Here is a 21757-nt window from a genome sequence, read left to right on the forward strand (position 1 = left end):
AGGGTTTTGAGGTCTTTCGTGAAGGTTAAGAGCAAGGGTCGGTCTTAGATGAAGTGGGTGGCCATTTGAGAGGCTGGGGACATGATGAAGATGCCTGGGTCTTGTTACTGTTCCTTCATAGCCGTGGGTATCTCCAGTTTCATCAAGTTCGTGCGTGTGTGGTACAAGGGTGGGTGGCAAATAGAGTGTTTTTCAGGTAGTGTGAATCACTGGTTCGTGTGACCTTGTAGATATCTTTGAACTTGCATTGACCTGTAATGAGACGAGCAACAGCATTGGGGATAGATAGCCTTCAGGATGGGGAGGGTGTATGTGGGGAAACCATCGAGCACAGCATTGCCAATGACGATTTACAAGTGGATGAATGCTTTCCCTGTGGAGCCGAACGTGTGTCTCGAAGGCTGGGTTTGATCCTTCGTGGTACTCTCATTTAATACAAGGTCACTTGGGAATTCTGTGTCACGTGCTGCTTTTTGGAGCAGAAGCTGGGGTTGATGTAGAATCTCAGGGACATGGCTTCGTTGAATGGGGAAGCTTTCAATGTATGTATTCTTGAGCCAGTCGTCAACGGAGGCTTGCAGTGTGCCCCGTTTGATGATTAACTGAGACCTACAGGTGACTTACGCTGTTATCGTGCAGATGCCTGCCGTATCACCGCTCCACACTCTATATAAAGGGCTACACAGCATGTATTTGAAACAAATTTAAAAGGACAGATTTAAACCCACATGCGTGCCGAAGATTCAGTTGAGTCGAATAGGGTCAGCGGACTGTGTGCCAGCCGTCTCAGGTGCCAACGAGTTACAAGACGTGTTGAACCTGGTATCTATTCACAGGTTTAAATCCAGCTTTAGCAATGTATGGGTCTAAGTATGAGTGGAGACAATGACCAGAGGAAATTATATTAGCTTTCATACAGTATTTTGATTTCAAACAAGTAGCTGATATAAATGTACAATCCTGGGTATGATACCTGGGTTGGTACACTGGGAGGTGCCGCCTGCAGCCGTGTTAGGGATGGACTTGATTGCCTCATCCTGTGCTGCTTCGGCTGGATTAGAGAGAGGGTGTTCTTTGGCCCATGTTGTACCACTGATGATGGTTTGGATCTTACCTTGCAACCTGTGGAAAGTCTGCAAGCTCCTCTTTTATTTACACCTTCCACAACATATCAGCCACGCCACCAGACTGCTGGAACTAGGCACACTGTATCCAATGGCAGATGTTCTCTCAACACAGAAAAACACACATCCTGTCAGCTGATAGGACCTGACACAGAATATGGGCCATGGAACAGTCCCAATGTTTTGGTAGAACAGGGATCAGTTCAACTGGTTTTTTTTGGCTCAAGGTGAAGAGTAAAAAGAGTGTTTTCATTGATGCTTTTTGTTTGTCGCCGATGATCCGATTTCTGTGCGTTTCTGTTGTAATGAACGGATCTGTCAGTGACTGTCTCGCTTGCTTTTTTATTCTTTGAAGCACAATTGAACCATTAATTATCTACCAATGTGAGATCACCCTGGGAAGCATCTGTAACCGCCGCACACACAGCAGGCGGGAAAGGGAAGCTGCAATGGAGACAACACAGGTAAGAAATCCACTCTGAGCCACTAACTTGGATCGTTCATGGCCACTAAGAAATTATTTACATAGCCCTACTTTAAAAATATGCACAGCTACTGTACAAAATTGGGACAATGTGTCCCTGGCCCAATATACCTACCTATATTACAATAACTCCATTAGTTCCCCTATTGTGATTTCACAGATAATATAGGGCGGTATAATGCACTTTGTATACATATGTTCATGTACAATAAGGAATTGCACATGGTGGTCGAATGAATGCTGCCAAGAGTCCAGCTTTTGTTGCCACCCAGCCTGCCAGGTCAGAAGTGGCTTAGGCCTGACTTTGGTTCCTTTATTAGGCTTCCCAGTGCCTTGTCAGTGAGAACCCAACCATCTTTGGCCCCCAGATAAGCATCCCTACTAGAGTACTCATGCCTCTGTGTAGCTCACTGATATCATGACATCCCACTGCCTGGTGTGGTGGGCCACGTCACTGTCACCACAGCCGTGTGGAAGGAGGGGTAAGGTAAAGAGTGGACTGTGCACTGTTGAGTGATAAGGTTGTGTGGAGGAGGGTGAGAGGAGGACATGTGAGGGAACAAAGGTATGGTCGAAATATGAGGTGCTGGCAGTAGCTCTTCTATTTAAGAATTGCATTTAAATTAGCAGTCGGAGTTTTTCCTGATTAAGGCAACTTAACTGGACTCAATTATGCCAGCTACAAGCAGTACGTTATTTGCTCCATATCTTTTACATTTTTGTCTATTCTTTGAGAGAAAGAACTTTGCAAATCAAATAAAATATATGAAAAGGAATTGGAAAGGAATTAGCAAGAGGTACAACTGACACAACGAAAGTGAGTCGACATATGCTGCAGTCCAGCTTTGCGGGACAAAGATGAATAAAACAAAAAAAGAATCTAATACTGAGGTAGAGCTGCACTTCTACGGCATATACATTCTATAGGCTTCAAGTATAATCACTGTAAAAAACATATGCATTCAATATTCATTTTTTTTCTTTTTGTGCATTAATTATGTTGCTTTTTTAAAGGTGGCCACTTCTGGGCTAGTTTAACTAGCTGAATTGTTGTTCAGTCTTAGAGGCTACACGAAAGAGAAAACTCACATTTGTTTGTGCCGCTCTAGGGCAACAGGCAGCACGCCATTACTATGTCATTGAAACAGGCCCATCCAAAAAAAAAACTACATTTACACTAGATTATTTTTGGGTGACCAGCTAATTTATAAATTATCAAAACTGCGCCCTGTTACCAGTGCTTCATTTCTAAAAAATATAAGTGCCAGGGCTTTCGTCAGGAGGCCACTGCAGCTTGTACCACCCATTGCTCCTGACATCGCTGCCAATGACAGTACCAACACAACTGCAAACCATCACACTCCTATAAGTGTGACAATTCAGAATATTTAAGGCCCCCATAGCTATTGAAAAAGCTTGGATGCAGGTATTAATCATTTTTAATGTATATTGTAATAATAAACAACTGTTATTGTGACCAACAGCGCCAATGTCTGGCAGACTGTCATAAGTGATGGTGTTGACAATTATGTATTGTTGCCCAGCACCGGAAACCACCGGCTTAAATTAGGCACTGCCTGTTGCGCAAAATTAGTTTTCTAATGTTGCTTACCATTAGGTTTTCTTTTTCAGATTTAGAAAGGTGCTGCCTGCATCTCTGGCAGTGACATGCCTACTTTTATGTTGTTGACGATCTTTCTCTCCTTCCTGGTTTTTAATCAAGTTTAGGAGCCATGTGATTGATGTTAATACTGCCATAAAAAAATAGAGTCGTATGTTATTTAGAGACACCTCTCAATTCTAAACATTATAAAATTAACATACATTTAGGAATAAATGTTTACTATATATTGCAATAAGGTTTCTGGAGTGTTTCTTCTATTTTTATTGTAATTTTCTATCTCCGAGTTACAGGTTTAGCAATAATGCTTTTGTCTGTGTACATGCTCAACACTATATTACCAGAACAAATGACCCAAAGATTGATGGACCATGCCTGCTGTAAAAGAGACAAAAATGGTCCACTTAAGTCCTTTAAGCGTTCACTGTATCTCAATCTAATTCCCATTGGAGATGGAGTTAGTGGAAAAATACATTTCTGACTGCCCTAAGATTACAACAACCAATCAGTAGTAATGACTGCAGCCAGAAGTCACTATAAAACAATTGAACAGCACCATATTTATATAATTTCTTAGATCTAATAATAAAGAGAAACCATAACTAAAAAATCAAAGCTTAGGGGTTGATTACGATGGCGGAGGGTCCGCCACCGCCAGCCGTGCAGTGGTGGGCCCTCCACCATCGGACAGCAATTTTCCCCTGACAAATTAGGATGGCAGGGTAATCGGACCACGACCGTGGTGGGAGCAAAGACCGCCTGCCATGGATCCGCCACAGGCAATCGTTCCGATTTCCTGGCAGAGTGGTCTGCAGCTGTAAAATGGTGGTGGTGCCTAGCAGGCACCGTCCGCCAAATTACGATGCTGGCCTCAGACAGCCTTTCCATGGCGATAAAACCGCCATGGAAAGGCTGGCAGGGATTGGTTTTGGGGGCCCATTGCGGGCCCCCCTTGTGTTGGGGGAGGTGGTGGTGCACTGGGGGGGGGGGTACCCATGTTACCCCCTGAATTTCCCTGCACTAAGTGGCTGGCACAGCGAGGTGCTTGCCACATAGTGCTGGGAAATGCACGACACGACACCCGCCGCAATGTTGAATTGCCTGGATGCGACCGCCATGGTGGTGGTCGCATCCTAATGTGGGGTGCGGGACCGCCGCATTACAGGCGGGCGGTCCCAGGCACCGCTACAATTGTGGGCGGACTCGAGTCCACCCGCCATTGTAATGACCCCCTAAGTTTTTAACAAGTTAAAGACAGTGCATTTAAAAAGATGATTTATCACTCCATAATCAGTTTTAAATATATTTTAGAAATAGTCCATTTATATACACATCAACATATCAAATCTGAAAATACAAACATTCTTGTCTCCAATTCACACTCTCAGTGTTGGTATACATATAAATTCAACCAAACAAGAGCTTCTAATATAGCCAGCTGAGCTGCACACAGGAGAGCTACTTGCAGGTAGATGGAGAGCTGCCAGTAGCTCATGAGCTACTTGTTGGAGAAGCCTGTGTTAGAGTGTAGTCTTCCAATCCCCAAACTGCAGCACGTGTATTGGACCAGGCCCTCTGCAGGGTCACTCCAGATTTTTGCCTGCCTTTGCTGAACCCGTTTGTGTTGGCTTTTAGTACTCTTTGCACTTTACTCAAGCTAACCAGTGGTAAAGTGAGAGGTGCTCTCGAGTTCCTGGACCCTAGGGGTATCAGAGTGCACTCCTCCTGAACTAAAGGTGAAAATGCTAAAGTTTTGGGCTCCTTGTGACATCGAGGTGGACTCTTAGCACCAAAAAGCGATCGGCCCGCCAACGTGAATCTCCAGCGATGACTGGTTTTTACCTCAGCAGCAACAGTCTGCTTCAACCAGCAACACAAAGCTCCAGCAACCACTGGCCCTTTGTGCCACAACAGCAACTGTCTGCGACGTCTGGCCTGCTCCTTGTGCTGACAGTGGCCTTCTCGCAGCTCCCGCCAAAGCGAACCTCCACCTGCAGCTGCTCAAGTGGACTTGGATTTGAGAAGTTCAACTCATCAGCAGGGCAAACCTAGTCCCTGTATCTGACCTGTGCTCCATAACGGTAGGCCTGAATGTGTAACATTTCCCCAGTCCAGCGTGACCAGATAGCCATGAGTAGCACTTTGTGCTTCTTGGTGCCTGTTTTTACCTATAAAATTTAAAAACTCATAACTAAGGTTCTACCTTCTGGATTTTGTTGTTTGGTGTCAATTAATTTATTACAATTAACTCTATTTTCCCAAATTGGTTTGGGATTTTTCTTGTGTTGTGTTTTCACATTATTACTCTTGAGTACTGCATAAATGCTTTACACTTTGCCTCTAAGTTAAGCCTGTCTACTTTTTTGCCAAGCCAGCAGAGGGTTAAGCACAGATTTATTTAGTGACTTTAGTGGTTCACCCTGACAAGGATTGTGTTTATTATTTGAGTGGGGCTTCTACCCCTATTAACTAATAACCCAATTTCTTTACAAAGTGGAACTTAAAAACTTTTTGCCAACTTTCTGCCTTGAGACCCGATGGAGACTGGGCTCAGTGCTAAATCCACAGCTGTCCTCCTCAAATCGCTGGCCAGCCTCAACTTGCTGGTTTTCTCCACTGAAGGAGATCCAACTTCCAGAAAAGATTCTATGTCCGAATGTAGAGGGCTTCACAAGAATTAACACTGAGCAGCATCAGTTTGACGTCAATGCATTCCTTCACACTGATGTTGCCGCTCGGAGCTTTTCCACCTTTTTTGCCGAGCATACCAGGACATAGCTCTTCAGCAACCCACCATTGTTGATCCCAGCTTTGGATCCAGCTTGCAGCATACCCTGTCAACCACTCTTCGATAACCACCTTTTCTCCATAAAGGTTTCTAAGTTGGAATGTAAACTTTTCTCCGGGACGAACCTGGTCCCCATATAGATATGTATATAGGGACTTATTTACAAGCCACTTGCGATGCTGGTGCGTCAGTTTTAATTACATGAAAAGTGACACACCGGCAGCGCAAGGGGCTTGTAAATAAGCCCCATACAGCCTGAATTAAAAAACAAATAGTAAGCATATATTTACCTAGATACTGCATTAGTTAGGTCGTTGGCAATCTATGCTCACAGGGCATCTGGCAGCTGAGCACTAGACTCAGTCTCGACCCATGGGGCCATAATCATGATTCAAGGGGTTGGACAATCATTGGTTTAACAAATGTGAGAAAGTAGGTAAACTCCCTTATAGAGGGAGTACCTTTATATCACAATAGCTGTGGCATAGACCTTTTACCTATTTTTCTGGTCCTGAAGAAGCGCCAAGGATTGTTATCAGAACAACAGGGCGCAAAACATGTCAACCCATTTACTTTTTATTCACACATACTGTGCTGCCAAGGCATATCATATCCCTGTGGTGGACTCTGTCTGTTATGATTTCTAACCCTGTCAGTACAATTGTTACATTAAAAGTTGGTCAGATATCTCCTAGACAGTTTTAACTCACTCACTTTCATATTCATGGTCACCCTACACTTCTGAGACTCCCTCATATCTGCACCCTTCCCCATACGGCATCAAGCCACAAAAAGATCTCTGCTAAGGTGACCCTTCAGGGGACCCCTAGGCCATTGCAGTACTGGCCCGATGAGGAGCAAATGCCCAATGATAAAGCATAACATCTCTAGGGGCGTGTGAGGGCAACAAGAAGTAGTTCTTTATATCTCTCTTAGGCTGTCTGACCACAACCTAGTTTTCTGTAGCTTTCTTTTTGTACCTCTAGTAACAGTACCCCCTCCTGTTGAAATGGACAATATTTATATACATGATATTCTTATCTAGAACCCTATACACCACTGATGGAAGGCGAAATAATAGACAAATAATTCTAGGTATGTTGCTCTCCACAGTAGAATTTGAACTCAATGTCCTATATTGCTTTCGAGCATGAAGCCTCTATGGAAGTTACATAGTATTAAGAAGTCACTTAAATACACCTCTGATCATTTGAACCAATCGTTTGGCACACTTTCCATCAATGAAATTGTTTCACTATTGCCTTTTTCTGGCAGTCATTGATAGAGCATAATGTCCAGGAGTTTTTTCTTATGGCTTCTTGACAGGATCTCATGTCTAGGAGTCTATGTGTGTGTGTAGTCTCTGAGCTCAGTCAAACTCTTAGTAGCAGCTGATACTCTCTACAGGCTTACTTTTGGTAGCTAGGACTGCTAATTATAATATCTTAACTAAGGTTTTACAACTGAGTATCCACTACCCAGACTGAGTGGCACACACATCATCAGAGTTCCAGATCATTCTTGGTCAGGTTATCCGTCAGGTCCAGCGGTCTGTACCAAATCTTCCATGAACAAATACCATCTCCAGAGAGTCCCTTCAAAACAAATGAGACACTGTGTCTCTCAAAGCACAAGTCAGAGGTGAGTGAACCAGCTATTCATCATTGCACAACTTGGCCCCTAATGAGCATACTGGCAAAGTATGCTTGCCCAGCCCCTGTATAAAATGTCTGCTTCACTGCACTGCGACGTACACAGATGTTGGCCTGCCTGCTGAAGTCAACAGACCCTGGTGTCGGACAATATGGTTTGGAAACCTCAGCATGGACCATAAAGGATTTAGTCCTCCCATGTCTTTGCATGTCTTTCAGCCCATGTGAAATGGGCAAAGATGAATGCAGCGGAGGTGCACTTGTACGCTGCTTCACTGTGGGTCCCTCCTTAGCCTTTCATATTCTCCAGACGAGGTGACCATTAATATGAGAAGGCACAGGACGCGTATAAATTCATGAATGACGAATGCACGGGAGCTAGAATCAACCATGTTCACATTCTATCCAGCACTGTCTGTAGGTGGCGGTTGCAGTGTCAGGGTGGGGGAGAGGCATAGAGATCCTATGAGGCTTCCCCCTTATGAAAGCTGGACAGCGTCGCATTTCTGAGGGATGATAGCTACAGAATCTTGCTGTAAAGGTGTGTAAAGCTCTAGTATGTGTAATCACACATAACGTTTAGGCCACAGTATGGTCCTAACCAAAGCAAAATGTATTGGAGTCACTGCTTTTCAGAAAGTCGCATTGCAAATAACCCTTAATGAGGTGATAGGAAAATATGTGCATAGTTGTTAACTCTGCTCTCTTGATATAGTGACAAAAAATCAGCGCTGGTTGCTTTCTTTTTGGCACTGCATATACCTTGTTTCCACTTTCACTTTTAACTGAGCTGGTTAGAGGCAGTGTGTGTGTAAGTATTTCTTTCTATTATTCTTCCCTATTTTCCTTTTCTATCCAGTTCAGGCGTTCCTCTGCCTGGGTCTCTTTGTCCTGGGCGCTGAAACCTTGTGCGCTTGCTGTCAGAGGAGCCACCTAAGTTGGCAGGGTAGGCCCAGACGTGGGTCCCTTGCTCACATTGCCACTGGATTCAAGATAGCCTGGCTGATGAGGGTTATGAACCCGAAACCGGTCCCAGGATGCTTGTTTCTGGTCCAGGGAAGACATGGCTTGGCAGTTTGGGCTGGACTGTTCCCATGAGGCACAGGGTCAGACTGATTTGCATATGGCCATGTCTGAACTGGGGTGATGGAGTGAGCTAAAGAATGATGATGGATTAAACCCAGATCAGTTGACTGGGGGGTGAGTGTTTGATTTGCTCAAACGCTCAGTCCATCATCTCCTTTGGTTTTGCTTTGGATGCCTTAAGTTGTCAGGGTAGGCCCAGACGTGGGTCCCTTGCTCACATTGCCCACTGGATTCAAGATAGCCTGGCTGATGAGGGTTATGAACCCGAAACCGGTCCCAGGATGCTTGTTTCCGGTCCAGGGAAGACATGGCTTGGCAGTTCGGGCTGGACTGTTCCCATGAGGCACAGGGTCAGAATGATTTGCATAGGGCCATGTCTGAACTGGGGTGGTGGAGTGAGCTAAAGAATGATGGTGGATTAAACCCAGATCAGTTGACTGGGGGGCGAGTGTTTGATTTGCTCAAACGCTCCATCCATCATCCCCTTTGGAATCGCTTTGTTTGCCCTAAGTTGGCAGGGTATGCCCAGACGTGGGTCCTTTGCTCACTTTGCCACTGGATTCAAGATAGCCTGGCTGATGAGGGTTATGAACCCGAAACCGAACCCAGGATGCTTGTTTCCGGTCCAGGGAAGACATGGCTTGGCAGTTCGGGCTGGACTGTTCCCATGAGGCACAGGGTCAGACTGATTTGCATATGGCCATGTCTGAACTGGGGTGGCGGAGTGAGCTAAAGAATGATGATGGATTAAACCCAGATCAGTTGCCTGGGGGTGAGTGTTTGATGTGCTCAAACGCTCTGTCCATCATCCCATTTGGTCGCACTCCTCAACCAGTAGCAAGGGCATAGGAGGGAACTCACCTACCTTGGAAACACTGTAGCCAGACAATGCCATCAGAAGGGTTTGCCACAGCCCTGGGTAGAGCGTCTGAAGCGGTCCTGCAAAGGTAAGCCGCACTATTTTAGGAGGGACGAGAGGGCAGCCTGATGCCGGCAATGGGGCACACCCAGTGCAATAGGTGCGCAGCCCCAAAGCTACTATGTAGTGTCGGTCAGTAACTGGCCAAAGTGGCCAATAGAGGGTGAAGAACTGCGCACATGCCATTGGCATGGCACAGAGCTGACCTGAGACCCCAAAGGGTACAGGCCATTGTGTGTCCCAGCGAGTGCACCATGAATTGGCCTTCTGCCAGCATCTGTCCATCACGGCATAAACGTAAGTGCTGCAGAGGCCATCACCCCTTGCCCAAAGTCACTGAAATACAAAAAAGAAGACAATAAGGGCGAGAGAGTGAAGGAAGAAAATAAATAAGGAAAATGGTGACGTTAAAAAGGAAATAATGCCATCACTCCAGGGCCCTAGGTGAGCAGTGAGCCAATGACAGCGGCCGAGTGCAGGGCCTTGCAATGTGAAAGCAAAGCGACACACAGAATGGAGTAGAGCCAAAACCCCTGGCTCAGGACTACCCAAGGCTAACATCCTTGCCCTGGAACCACTCATCATCACTGGTCCCCTGTAGGTACAAGCGCAGAAGTAGGAGCTCTAGGTGGAGCACCTAAACATGTATTTTCCTGCAACTGCTGTTGAAGATGACCGAAAGTGCCCATTACTCCTCCATTTAGCCATTTGCAGACATTTATGAACTGTCACATATGCTACCTGAGGCAGCTCTACCTCACACGTATGACACCACTTTAACCACGCTCGATGCACAGATAGAACCCATGGAAAATTCAGATTACAAGTGCTTCATATTGCAGCAAGCAAGGAAAGACCAGGAGGGTCTATAGACTCATTCTATGCCCATTATAAAGAACTGGCTAGCACCTGTACATTTAGGGATGAAAATTAAGAAATCAGGGTGCAAATAAAATAGGGTGAACCTCTGAAACTCTATGTCATTCAAGGGATGTTTCTGAGCTACCAAACAGCTCAAGAAATGCTGTTCTTCCAATTTGCATTTTAGGTCACACAGCCAATCTTAAAGGGTTGTTATGAGACAGTCAGAACCTATTCCAGGGCATTAGGTAACTAAAAGGCAAACAGGTACAGCTACACATACACTCTACAGTACAGCCAGCAACCTTTCAACATTGGAGGGTGGCTTTTCACTTATGCCGAAAAGTAGAACCAGAACTAGTGAAACTGGAAGAGGCCGACATAATCGAATAATGGTAGCACCTGCTCCATTGGTCTCGCCCCTTGTGGTCACCTGGAAGCCCAAACAGCTGGGTGATGTAGGAATATGTCTTGATAAACAGCTTCCGAACATGGCCATCAAGAGGGAGAGGCATATCATCCCCACAGTGAAAAACATTGAGGTTGAATTAAGTGAGGCTCTGTGGTGTTCGAAGACTGAATTTAATCAGACCATGCTAGCCCCAGAGACAAGATATATCACCACTTTCTCCACTCACCAGGGAATGTACCACTACAACTGGCTAAACTTTGGGATATCACGTGCTGCAAAGGTCTTCCAAAATTTGGTCAGGGAAGTGTTGTTAGGACTACAAGCCAGCCTGAATGTGAGTGAGTGATGACATTTTGATATATGCCACATTACTGGAGGAGCATTATGCAAGGTTTAAGAAAGTGTTGCAAAGGCGCCAAGACAGCGGGCTTACCCTCTGCTGATCTAAATGGGATTTCCTCAGAAGGGCTCTCAGCTTTTTAGGATTCCAGTACTCAGATCAAGGAGTTGCCCCTCTCAGATGAGTGTGTTACCCTATCCACAAACGGAGAAGAATATAACGGCTTCCAGTGCACCTTCTTCTGTCACTGAAGTGATGAGTTTATTAGGGATATGAACTACTGTAGGTGTTTTGTTAAAACCTTGCATGGCCTTACAGCCCTTCTGTGAGAGCTGATTAAATCCTCAACTTTTTGATTGTCTGGAGCAACCCAGGACGATGCATTCATAAATACCAAAGATGCCTTGTTTTCAAACACCACACTGGTATATTTGACCCTGCTAAGGAAACTGAAATTGCTGTGGATGCGAGTCCCATTGGTCTAGGTGTGGTGCTATCTCAATGCAATGCATATGGAGAGTGGGTTTATTTGCATATGTTAGTCGGGCCATCACTGCCTCCAAAACAGAAGTATTTTCAGGTTGAGCTAGAAGCTGTGGCTGTTCACTGAGGCTGTAGGCATTTTCATCAGCACTTCCACATCCATACAGATAATAAAACCCTCATTTCCCTCTTCCAATGGTCAGCCTCTAAACTTGACAGTTTTTCAAAGTAACCAGAGGTGGATATTATCTCGAGTACGGCATCTGAAGACGTCATCCCGAAGTTGGAAAAAATCCTGGGATCCCATGGGATAATGCAAGAACTACGTATGGACAATGGTCACCCATATCATGGACATAAGGTGGGTGATTATCTCTATTCATTGGGGATCAAACATTTGCGAATCACGTGGAGGAGGCTACAGGCAAACGGAGAGGTGGAATGGTTTGTTTTCAAAAGCCATTGGCACTGCTTATGCACAACACCAACATTTGATTCGGGCATTGTATTAGTTTCTGAAAGAATCTAATCAGACTCCCCACAACACCACTGGTTAGTCCCTCAGTCACATGTGTATAGTGCGTACTGCATACTGTGTGGTTCCGTATCATCCTTTTTGCTTCCTATGTGCCTCAGATACTCCAAACTACTAGGAAAAAGCAACACAATGAAGGGATGAACTGGTGTCACCGAGCCCGAATTGTGAGACTGAGATTGGATGACCAGGTGTTGGTATGCGATCATAAAGCAAGTATATTTCTTTTTTCACTATTGAAAGGCAATCTGTCCCATAGGATAGAATGAGGAATACTTTGTAAACAAATTACAATATATGTTCCCATTGGGACAAGATAGAGAAATGGGAGTTTGGTATGCCTGAACTCAATGTAGAAATGCATCTTTTAGTAAAGACGAATTTTATGTCCTGAGTTTGAAAATACCACTTTTAGAAATTAGGTATTTTCTTGCTTAGATATGTACCTCTGCTGGGTTGTGGATTGGCTTTGGAGTGACTGGGCCTGGGGATGTTCATTTTCTTCAGACAGCCACTGGGGGGGTTGATGTGTGTCCTGCCTTTCCTGCATGAGTCAGGTCTGGGTTGAATAGACCTGGGCCGCATTTAGAGTCGTAGGAGGAGATTTCCTTGCACCTGAATGGGCTTGGTCTGCCATGGACAATGTTGTCTCAACCTCCTGCCGGGAAGCTGGGCCAGAGAGGACAAAACTGGTTTGGACTGAGCACAGACACTCTCTGTCCAGGAGAACAAAGAGAAACTGAGTATAAATATTGGGCCCAGAACTTTAGAACTCACTTGGATCAAGGAACCTGCCAAGAAGAAGAACTCGAAGAACTGCCTGGAGGAGTACTGCCCCTTTGCTGTGTTGTTTCTTTGCTGAGTTGGCCTGCAGTTGCGGCTTCTATCCTGGGCAGTGAATGGACCGGACTGAACTTACTTCACTTGCTGCTGAGTATCTCCAAGGGCTTCAAATATAGCTTGCCTCCTTTTCACAAAGTCTCAGGGACAGCAAAGACTTCACTTACCTCTGGGTACCGCCTCTGGAACCGTGGGTTTCAGTTGCTACAGAGGGGGAAAACAGCCAACATCGTCACCAAAAATGCTGCTGGCTCCGTGTCCTGAAGGCACAGCAGAAGGTACCGCTGCACTTCGCAATGCAACCCTGGTCTCACCGGCGGTCGTTGACGGCCACCGCCGCCACCGAGCCACTGCTTTCACGGGTACCACTAGGCATCGCACTACGCACTGCTTAGCTTCACTCGGCTGCCCTGGTCTCACCGTCAGCGTCGCTGCACGCTGACCTCAACACCTGTGACTGCACAGTGGTTTGGTGGCACACAACACAGCACCCCGTTCCACACCACAGTCTGGGTCGACCAACACCAGCTCCCATCAACCGGCACTGTTGCTTGCACCATGACCTGTCAGCACCGCCAGAAGCACTGCCTTACTCCGCACCGCAGCCCTGGTCTCAACAAAGCCGCTGGACAATTGGCACCGAGCCTTTGCCGGCACCGCGACTGAAGGGCATCGCACGGTGCACCGCTACACTTTACATTGCAACCGCAATGGTTGCCATGACCGGCCCGCACCGACCCAGTCGGCTGGGACCAAAGGTACTGTTTACGAGTCTGCTGACACTAACGCCGGTCTGTAGTGACACGGTCGGCCGGAACTGTTGGATTCTGTTGTTTTTAGCACTGTAGTAGCCCTGGTCAGAGCTATAGGCTTCAAGGAACTGCACTTTAAAGTCGTTCTTACAAAGTGCATATTTTTAATTACTGTATGATGGTCTTTTATCTTCTTGGTCTTGCCTGCACGGATAAATATTGTTTATTTTTCTAAAAGTGGTGTGGTGTCCATTTGTAATGTTTTCACTGTATTACTGTTGGTTATGTGCAAATGCTTTACATACTGCCTCTGTGATAAGCCTGACTGCTCGTGCCAAATTACCAAGGGGCTGAGCAGGGGTTATTTCAGTTGTGAATCTCCATTATCCTGACTAGAAGGAAGGGTTGCTATTTGGATAAAGGTGCAAACCACTGCCAACTAGAGACCCCCATTTCTAACATCTCCTCAGACCTGCCAGCATAAAAGTTGACTGTTGACATTTTTTTATTTTCTTTTAATAAGAATAAAAAATACAGGTACAAGTATGCAAAGTGACACGAGCAGAGATCGAACCAAGGGCCTGCTCCAAACATTTAGTGCAAACTTTAATTCAGAGGTTCAAATCCCATGAGATGATTTCTCTCGGAAAAATAGGATGTAACCTGTCAATTAACCATAGACCATTTGAGGCAACAGTAGACCAATACTTACCTCTATTCCACAATAACATGTTCACAAGTATAAAAAGAGACTGAAGTATCAGCTGAAAATCTAGAGATTATGACATTTTCTTGAGGATTAGTGGTCAGTTTTAGGCACTGAAAGGGACTGGAAAGCAAGAAGGGAAGAGGGATCAGACAGGAGCAGTAATTTAATCTTTCTTATACCCATTTCCTGGTACGATCACCTGCAATGCAATTAAAGAGACAGACTAAAAGTTACATTTATGTAGTTTCCAGAGATTGGCTTGTGTGTTATTTGCATAGTTTTCTGCTTGAAAAGATTTACGCATTGGCATTGATTTTTCACTGCAAACTGGCAATATTTTGTCACAGTAGTTGGTACTGAAAATGGAAGTATGTTTTCCTGCGATTTAACTTTTAAACACTTTTCCACACGACTTTGAAACTACATTTATGCTGTTTATCTTTTTCATTACTCAAAAATAAATTAAAAGGAGTGAGAAAATGCTGATTTTCAGAGTGAAAATCTCCTTGTAGAAATGTCCCCGAACTATGGGTACTAATTGTAGTAAATTCATGAGAGAAAAGCTTTGAAATTTCACACACTACAGTAAATAAGACTGTCCTATTTTATCTGCGATGGCTATCTGTCCCAAAGAAAGCATTGGCGGAGTCAGTATGTTTCACTGCTTTTCCAGTGCTTGTTTCTTTCTGTGAAGACATCGATTTCAAAACATCGACTTTGCAGTACCAATATTTTTTAAGTTATCCTTTATTTTTTCCATTCCGAACTGCTGTTACATATTCATATGTTGGCCACTCTCCCTTCTTATCTTCCTACCGCACCTTACCGCTTCTCTTTTCACTTGGGGCTGTGAGGTGTTGGGGTGGAATTAATTTTGGGAAGGTTGCTTGTGCAGTAACATATTTTCATGACATGTTTAATGTGTGACCACAGATCACACAAGACCATGTGACACGTGTATAGCTGCCTTTGAAACTTCTAAAAAATGCCTGTTAGCAGTCCCAGTGGAATTACTAGGGCTCTTGGAAGGAGGCCCCAAGAAGTTAAAGCTTCCAACAGAGAGGAGGGGATGAAGAGAATCCTGTGACAGGCACTCTCTGCAGATGGCTCTCAGGGAGCACAGACTTTGAAACAGGCAGATACCTAATAATATTGAACCACCAGCTTTGCTACCAGTAGAGACTAACCTTCAACACTCTTCTGAGGTACAAGTTTTACACCCAGCCTCGTTGCTTCAAAACTCCACATCATGTGCCTTCCAAAGCCCCCTGTAGATTGAGGGCCACATCTGTACATTTTCGACTTGAATGACAGAATTGCTGAAAATCTGAAATATATCAGTACTTTGTTTGTTGGCTTCATTGGCAGTAGTTGGGTTGCTCCTGCTTATCCTTTGGGAATCCTCTGGAATAGGTAGAGATTAGTAGCAAAGAGCAAGCATTGTTATGCTTGGCCTGTTTAGTGTTGTGAAATATTTTACATATTAGTGTGATATTCTTTTATGTGATTTAATTGATGTGTTGATGAATCTCTCATACTTTCTTCTCATTGATCACCCTATTCATTTGTGAGGGGAAGTTCTATTTTGCATTAAGTCTTCTCAAACTGATGGGTCTTCTAATGCAAAATAACCGTAGTAGTCGGTGCAGTAATCACGAGTCCAGCATTAATTCTTCATTACCCAGGGGGCAAAGTTGGAATACCAATGGGGTCTTCCTGACCCCACTTGTAATAGGATCCACAGAGGTTATGATGTGTAACAGGTACTATTCCTGGCTTTCCCTTTGGCAGTCCTGGCTCATCGTCTGTGTGGTCATGAAGACTGCTGCATGAAGAGGAACTAAAGAGGACTGTAAAGAAACATGTTTATATTCCTTGCCCTGTTTTCCAGTTTCCACTGATTTGCCTCCATCTAGGACCTCAGCAGCAAACAGGAGTCTATTGAAGGGCTACGCTTGTGACGATGGGTCAACTTCGTGATATTATGGGATGTCAAATGTTGCACAACTTAACTTTCGCTACTTATGATAGATCAGTGTATTAGTCATTCTCTGTAGATAAGCATGAACCCATTCAGTGATAAATGCCTAGCTCATTCTGGAGCCAGGTCAAAATCACACAGCCCACACAAGTCATCTGCAAGTAAACATGGTCCTTCTTCGTTTAAACACCATTGGCTGTCTTTGAAGCAGAACTTGCAAAATATACACTTATCCCTTCCTGGGTTCACCCAGCTACTTCTGCCTCACCATATCTAACATTCAATATTGATTCTCGAGGAGTATGTAATGTGTGCTACGCAAGGCTGTCTTCTACATTGTCATTTCAAACAAGAAGATGTAAGAGGGTGACAAACTTAATGCAACAAAAAGGGCTGATAGCAGTGACAGACCCTTGGAAATGTATGAGTTAAGAACAGTTAGAAATTGTAACTGATTTGCCCCCTTTTGTGCTCTGTTTGATTCACATGAAGTAAATGTGTCAGATGTTTCTGGCTGTGTACAGAGAACTGAAAGATCTTGTTCTCGAGAAATCAAAGCATACATTTCCATCCAATATACTATTAGTCAATACGCCAATATTTCGAGCTTTGATGTCCTCCTTACTCCATCTAGCAAGGAAGGCTTGCCAATGGTCCTTGCTTGGCTCATATATACAGGTTGTATGATGTTACAACGCATTCCGTTGCAACGCATGCCTTTACCACGTATGCATTACAACGCAAATGCATTTCCCACGCATAACCTTTACCAAGAATATTCCTTTACCAAGCAAACTTTTACAACGTTTTTTGTTGTACATTCATGCATGGTAAGGGCATACTCTTGGTAAAGGTTATTCCCCCACCCCTAAACCCTTCTTACAAATACCCCTCACCTGCCCTTAACCCTAAAATCGGAACCTTTCTTTTTTTATCTAAAATTCCCCTTACCTCTCCACGTCGTCTCTTCTCAATGTTCTTCCGTGTTGACATCACACGTCGTTAAGAGGAAACGGAAGTGTCTTTCCATTTCCTCTAACGACGCCGATTGCCTCCACATAGAAACTTCCACAGGTGCGTTTTTTTGGGGGGTGGGGAACCCTCCGAAGACCCCTGTTTTTTTCACACTTATTTTTTGGTGGGGGAGATCCCCCAAGCCCACTTTTTTATTTTTAGCCTTTAACACACATGCCTTTACTACGTATCTCGTAGTAAAGGTATGCGTGGTAAAGGCCATTCGTTGTAATCACGCATGCGTTGTAATGCATGCGTGGTTAAGTTATGCGTGGAAATGGCCGTGTTGTAGTGGCCGTTTCCCATATATACAATGCCAGCATCATTTGCTAGGGCCTTATCTATGAGGCCTTACGCCGCCATTGCATCACTTTGTTTGAGGTTCTGCGGCTGTGTAAACAACGCGCCACTCTGAGCCATATTAACATAGTGACGCCTCTAGGCAGATGCGTAACTTTGTAAACCCATGCGCAACATTATACCTGCGTTAGGTATAATGTATGTAGGGTGGACATTCCCCTATAAAAAAGACTTGTAGAAGTGGCGCAGTGAAATCTATGAGATTTAACTGTGCCACTTCTACGAGTTCACTGCATCAAATCCTTACACCTGCCCTTTTATATGGGACTTGCCCATGTGTAATGACACAATGCTGGAGTTGCGTCTGTTTTACGACACACTCCAGCAATGTGTTATAACTGCGCCACCAGATACGTCAGGATTCCTGACGTATCTGGTCAATCCGTGAGACATGGAGCGCAATACTGTAAATACGGCACATCCATGGTGTTGCAAGGAGGGCGCACTGAAAAGTGTTGCATCGCTGTTTTTCAACCAGCGAGGCAGCACTTTTGATAAATGAGGCCCCTAGTTTCTATCTAATTGTAACAAGCACACGTCAGCTCCATATGTTTGCAGCTCATCATGTAATGTTTGTATTTTCCCAGGGGCTGCAGCATCACTGGATTCTCCCAGTCGCCTGGCTGTCTGAGAGCACATACCATTTCCGTGTAGCAGCACCAGTAAGTACTTTTCAAGTACAAACCAGACCCGCTTCAGCAAAGAACCCTGCAGAAGTTAATTTACTTCCACATTTATAGTAATTCAAAAATTATCTTATACTGAGAAAATAAAAGCTAGAAAACGGTAGAATGAATGTTTATAAGTAGACAAAAAAGTGCTAATCAAGCAAAAATCAACAAATAAAAAAGAAAACACAAGCTATTGGTTGTAATTAAAGCAATTATCTTTTATGTATTTTTGCTGTAATTGGTGTCTTCATTTCAAAATTCCTATTGCTGTATAAAAATTGCATTTATTTGTTTACGTTGGAAAGAATCAGATTAGTCAAATGACTTAGGCTCATTTTTAAATTCCACACTTCAAAAACATTTGCAGAACCAATCTGATAGAAGAGGGTGCCTGCTCCTGGATACCATCATATTTCTTACGAACATGGGACCATTCTTTTAGAACTAAACAGGATATGTTTGTTTACCTCACAACAATATCCCATGTGCATTATTCTACATTCTGTTCCTGACTCACAGAATTAAGGGTAAAATATGTAACTTGCTGAATGCATAATGTGCACTATTTTTCACATATGTGTAAATTAGAATGTATTGCTCAGTTATGATTATGCAAGGGTTCCCAGCTATAATGAACAAGTACATGGTATCCACGTCACTGCTGACTTACTCCAAGTGCCCAGCTACTTAGAATGTGCAGTGTTCTCTATTCACACATTAATCAAACATAGGGCTCAGAAAGTAGACCAAATTTAAATGTTTCACATCCCACATATATTTCATAATTAAATATAATTTTTCCATTATATGGCGTACTTGTATGGCTTGGGCACTTTAATTACCCTTCTACATAACTTAAAAAATATTTATTTGGATGATAACTATTTTTTTTAATTTATTTGGATGATTACTATGGGGCTGATTAGGATAGCGGGAGGACTTACTTCTGCCCGCCGCCCTATCGGGGATGGGGACCGCCCGACATGCTGTCAACGGTCCCACAGGGCAAATTAGGATGCGACTACCACCGTGGCAGTCGCATTGCCCACGTTTTACATTGCGGTGGGTGCTGCTAGCTGCAGCACCCACCGCAAGGTAAAAAAGGGATGTTTTTTATATCCCTGCACTACTTGACAGGCACCATGCGGTGCAGGGATATGTATGGGGACACCATAGGTGCCCCCCAGGTCCATGTCGGGAGGAAGCGTGGAAGGGGTGGCTACTACGGGCCCCCACTGTCCCTTTCCGCCAGCCTTTTCATGGCGGATGACCCGCCAAGAAAAGGCTGGTGGGATGGGACATTGTTAACCCAATGCGCCGCCACCATTCTGAGGATGCAGAGCGGTCCGATCAGAATGATTGCTACTGTAAGACCCGTGACTGTTGGGCTTTCCGCCCCCCAGCACACCGCCCGCCATCAGAATCTGGTAGGCGGGAAAGCTGCTTAGTATGGCGGGGAGACCGCCACCGACAGCTTGTCAGTGGCGGTCTCCCCACCATCCTAATCAGCCCCTAAGTGTAGTAAGTGCATTTTCAAGCCTCGGTGAATGTTTGTAAATGATAGGATAGAATGTACTATCTACAATTCTACTATCTACAATTGGCACACTACTCAGAGAAAAAAATAATGACAACCTAAGCTAGTGTAAAAAATACCGTAAAAATTATTATTATTCATATTGCTGTTCTGCACTTGGATGCCCTTGCATGGGATCTAGAATGCTGGAAATGGTATGGATGTGCAATATTAATCATGACACGTGCATAAGTATTGAAGTGACTTACTATTTTGAGGTGCCAAGAATATCATGTTATGTTATTTCAAATTACTGATTACCATTAATGTATGTTATATTCTGTGCCCACAGGACCTTGCAAACTGCTCGACAGATCCATACTTCGCTGGAATATTTTTTACAGACTACTATTTCTACTTTTATCGACAATGCAATTAAACATTTCTAACAATGGAACTCCTTCTCAGAACGCAGCATTCCGACAAGCACGGATACCAGCTATCTTTATTTTAACTTTACTGACGGCCCAAAGCGTTTTTGCTTGTTTTATAGTGTCCCAGCACTTGGGTTCTAATATAAATATAAAAAAATAAACAAACTTGTTTTGTTTAGACAAACCATAGATTGTGTCATGCTTGTAAAATGATAGTTTTCTCTGAAACAGTACCAACATTTCGATTGTAAATATTAAAATTGTGCCATCTATTTCGAATAAATTGTAAAATAGGGAGCTATTTCTTGTCCTTTACATAAATTGTTTAACTAAATTAAGTGAATTCCACTGTGGTATGTTTCAGAAATATCCATGGTGGTGCAAACATTGATTGTGATGGAATGTACACGAGATATGCACCCTTTTTATGACTCCCTCCCACTAGCATCATTCTTTCGTGTTATTTTATAGAAAGTGATGTTTATGGCTTCTTAATAGTATGAGTGTGGTTTCCGAGTGAGCTGCGAAGGAAGCTCTGTTGATTCGGTTTGAATCAACATGGCTGCCACTCCTGTTCATTTAAATGGTTCATTATGTACACATCAGTGGACCAGGGTGTACCCTGCAACCAAGTGGTGAGACTGTTACTAAGCGGCAACTAACAGTGGGGAAACATTTGCAGTATGTAAATTAACAAGAAGTACACCATTAAACGTATACCTTTAGACGCTATTATGGGACACTCCCATGCATTTTCAAAGTCAGTGCTAAGGCAAGCATAAAAAAGATGTTCAAAAACCGAATATAAAAGTAGAATTTAGAGAATGTAATTTTCAAACTGAAAATGGATCCTGAGTTAAAGTACCCAGTCAATAGCTGACTGCCTACCTCACAAACACTAGCTTCTTAGCAAATCAGCTCTTTGGGGATTTCAGTTATAAGAAACCATTTGTGGTTCCTCTGTGCATCACAAATATGTAACAGAGTGTAACACAGTTCAAGAAAACATTATTTGAATGTGGGGGACAAAAATACAGAATGTAAGCAAATAATCCTGATTTGATGAACATTGCTAGATAGTAACATGAAAATTAAGTCAAATTGGGGAAGGATATGTCCTAGGTTAGTCACATCTCAAATGGCAAACTTCAAAGAATTCAATGCCAAACAGCAAA

General features: G+C 43.9%; 1 protein-coding gene across 2 annotated transcripts in view; it reads left to right on the forward strand.

The window, feature by feature from the left end:
• The window catches only part of MYRFL (myelin regulatory factor like), an 872690-nt gene extending 851807 nt beyond the window's left edge, over positions 1-20883 (forward strand). For both annotated transcript variants that reach the window (XM_085652512.1, XM_085652513.1), the window contains exons 23-25: positions 1480-1588; positions 18549-18623; positions 20501-20883. In XM_085652512.1, coding sequence (XP_085508638.1) covers positions 1480-1588; positions 18549-18623; positions 20501-20587 — 271 coding nt within the window. In that variant the 3' untranslated portion in view covers positions 20588-20883. The remainder of the gene's footprint in view (positions 1-1479; positions 1589-18548; positions 18624-20500) is intronic.
• The last annotated feature ends 874 nt before the right edge of the window (positions 20884-21757 follow it).

Source organism: Triturus cristatus, chromosome 4_1 (genome assembly GCF_964204655.1).
Source record: "Triturus cristatus chromosome 4_1, aTriCri1.1, whole genome shotgun sequence".
Lineage (NCBI taxonomy): Eukaryota > Metazoa > Chordata > Amphibia > Caudata > Salamandridae > Triturus > Triturus cristatus.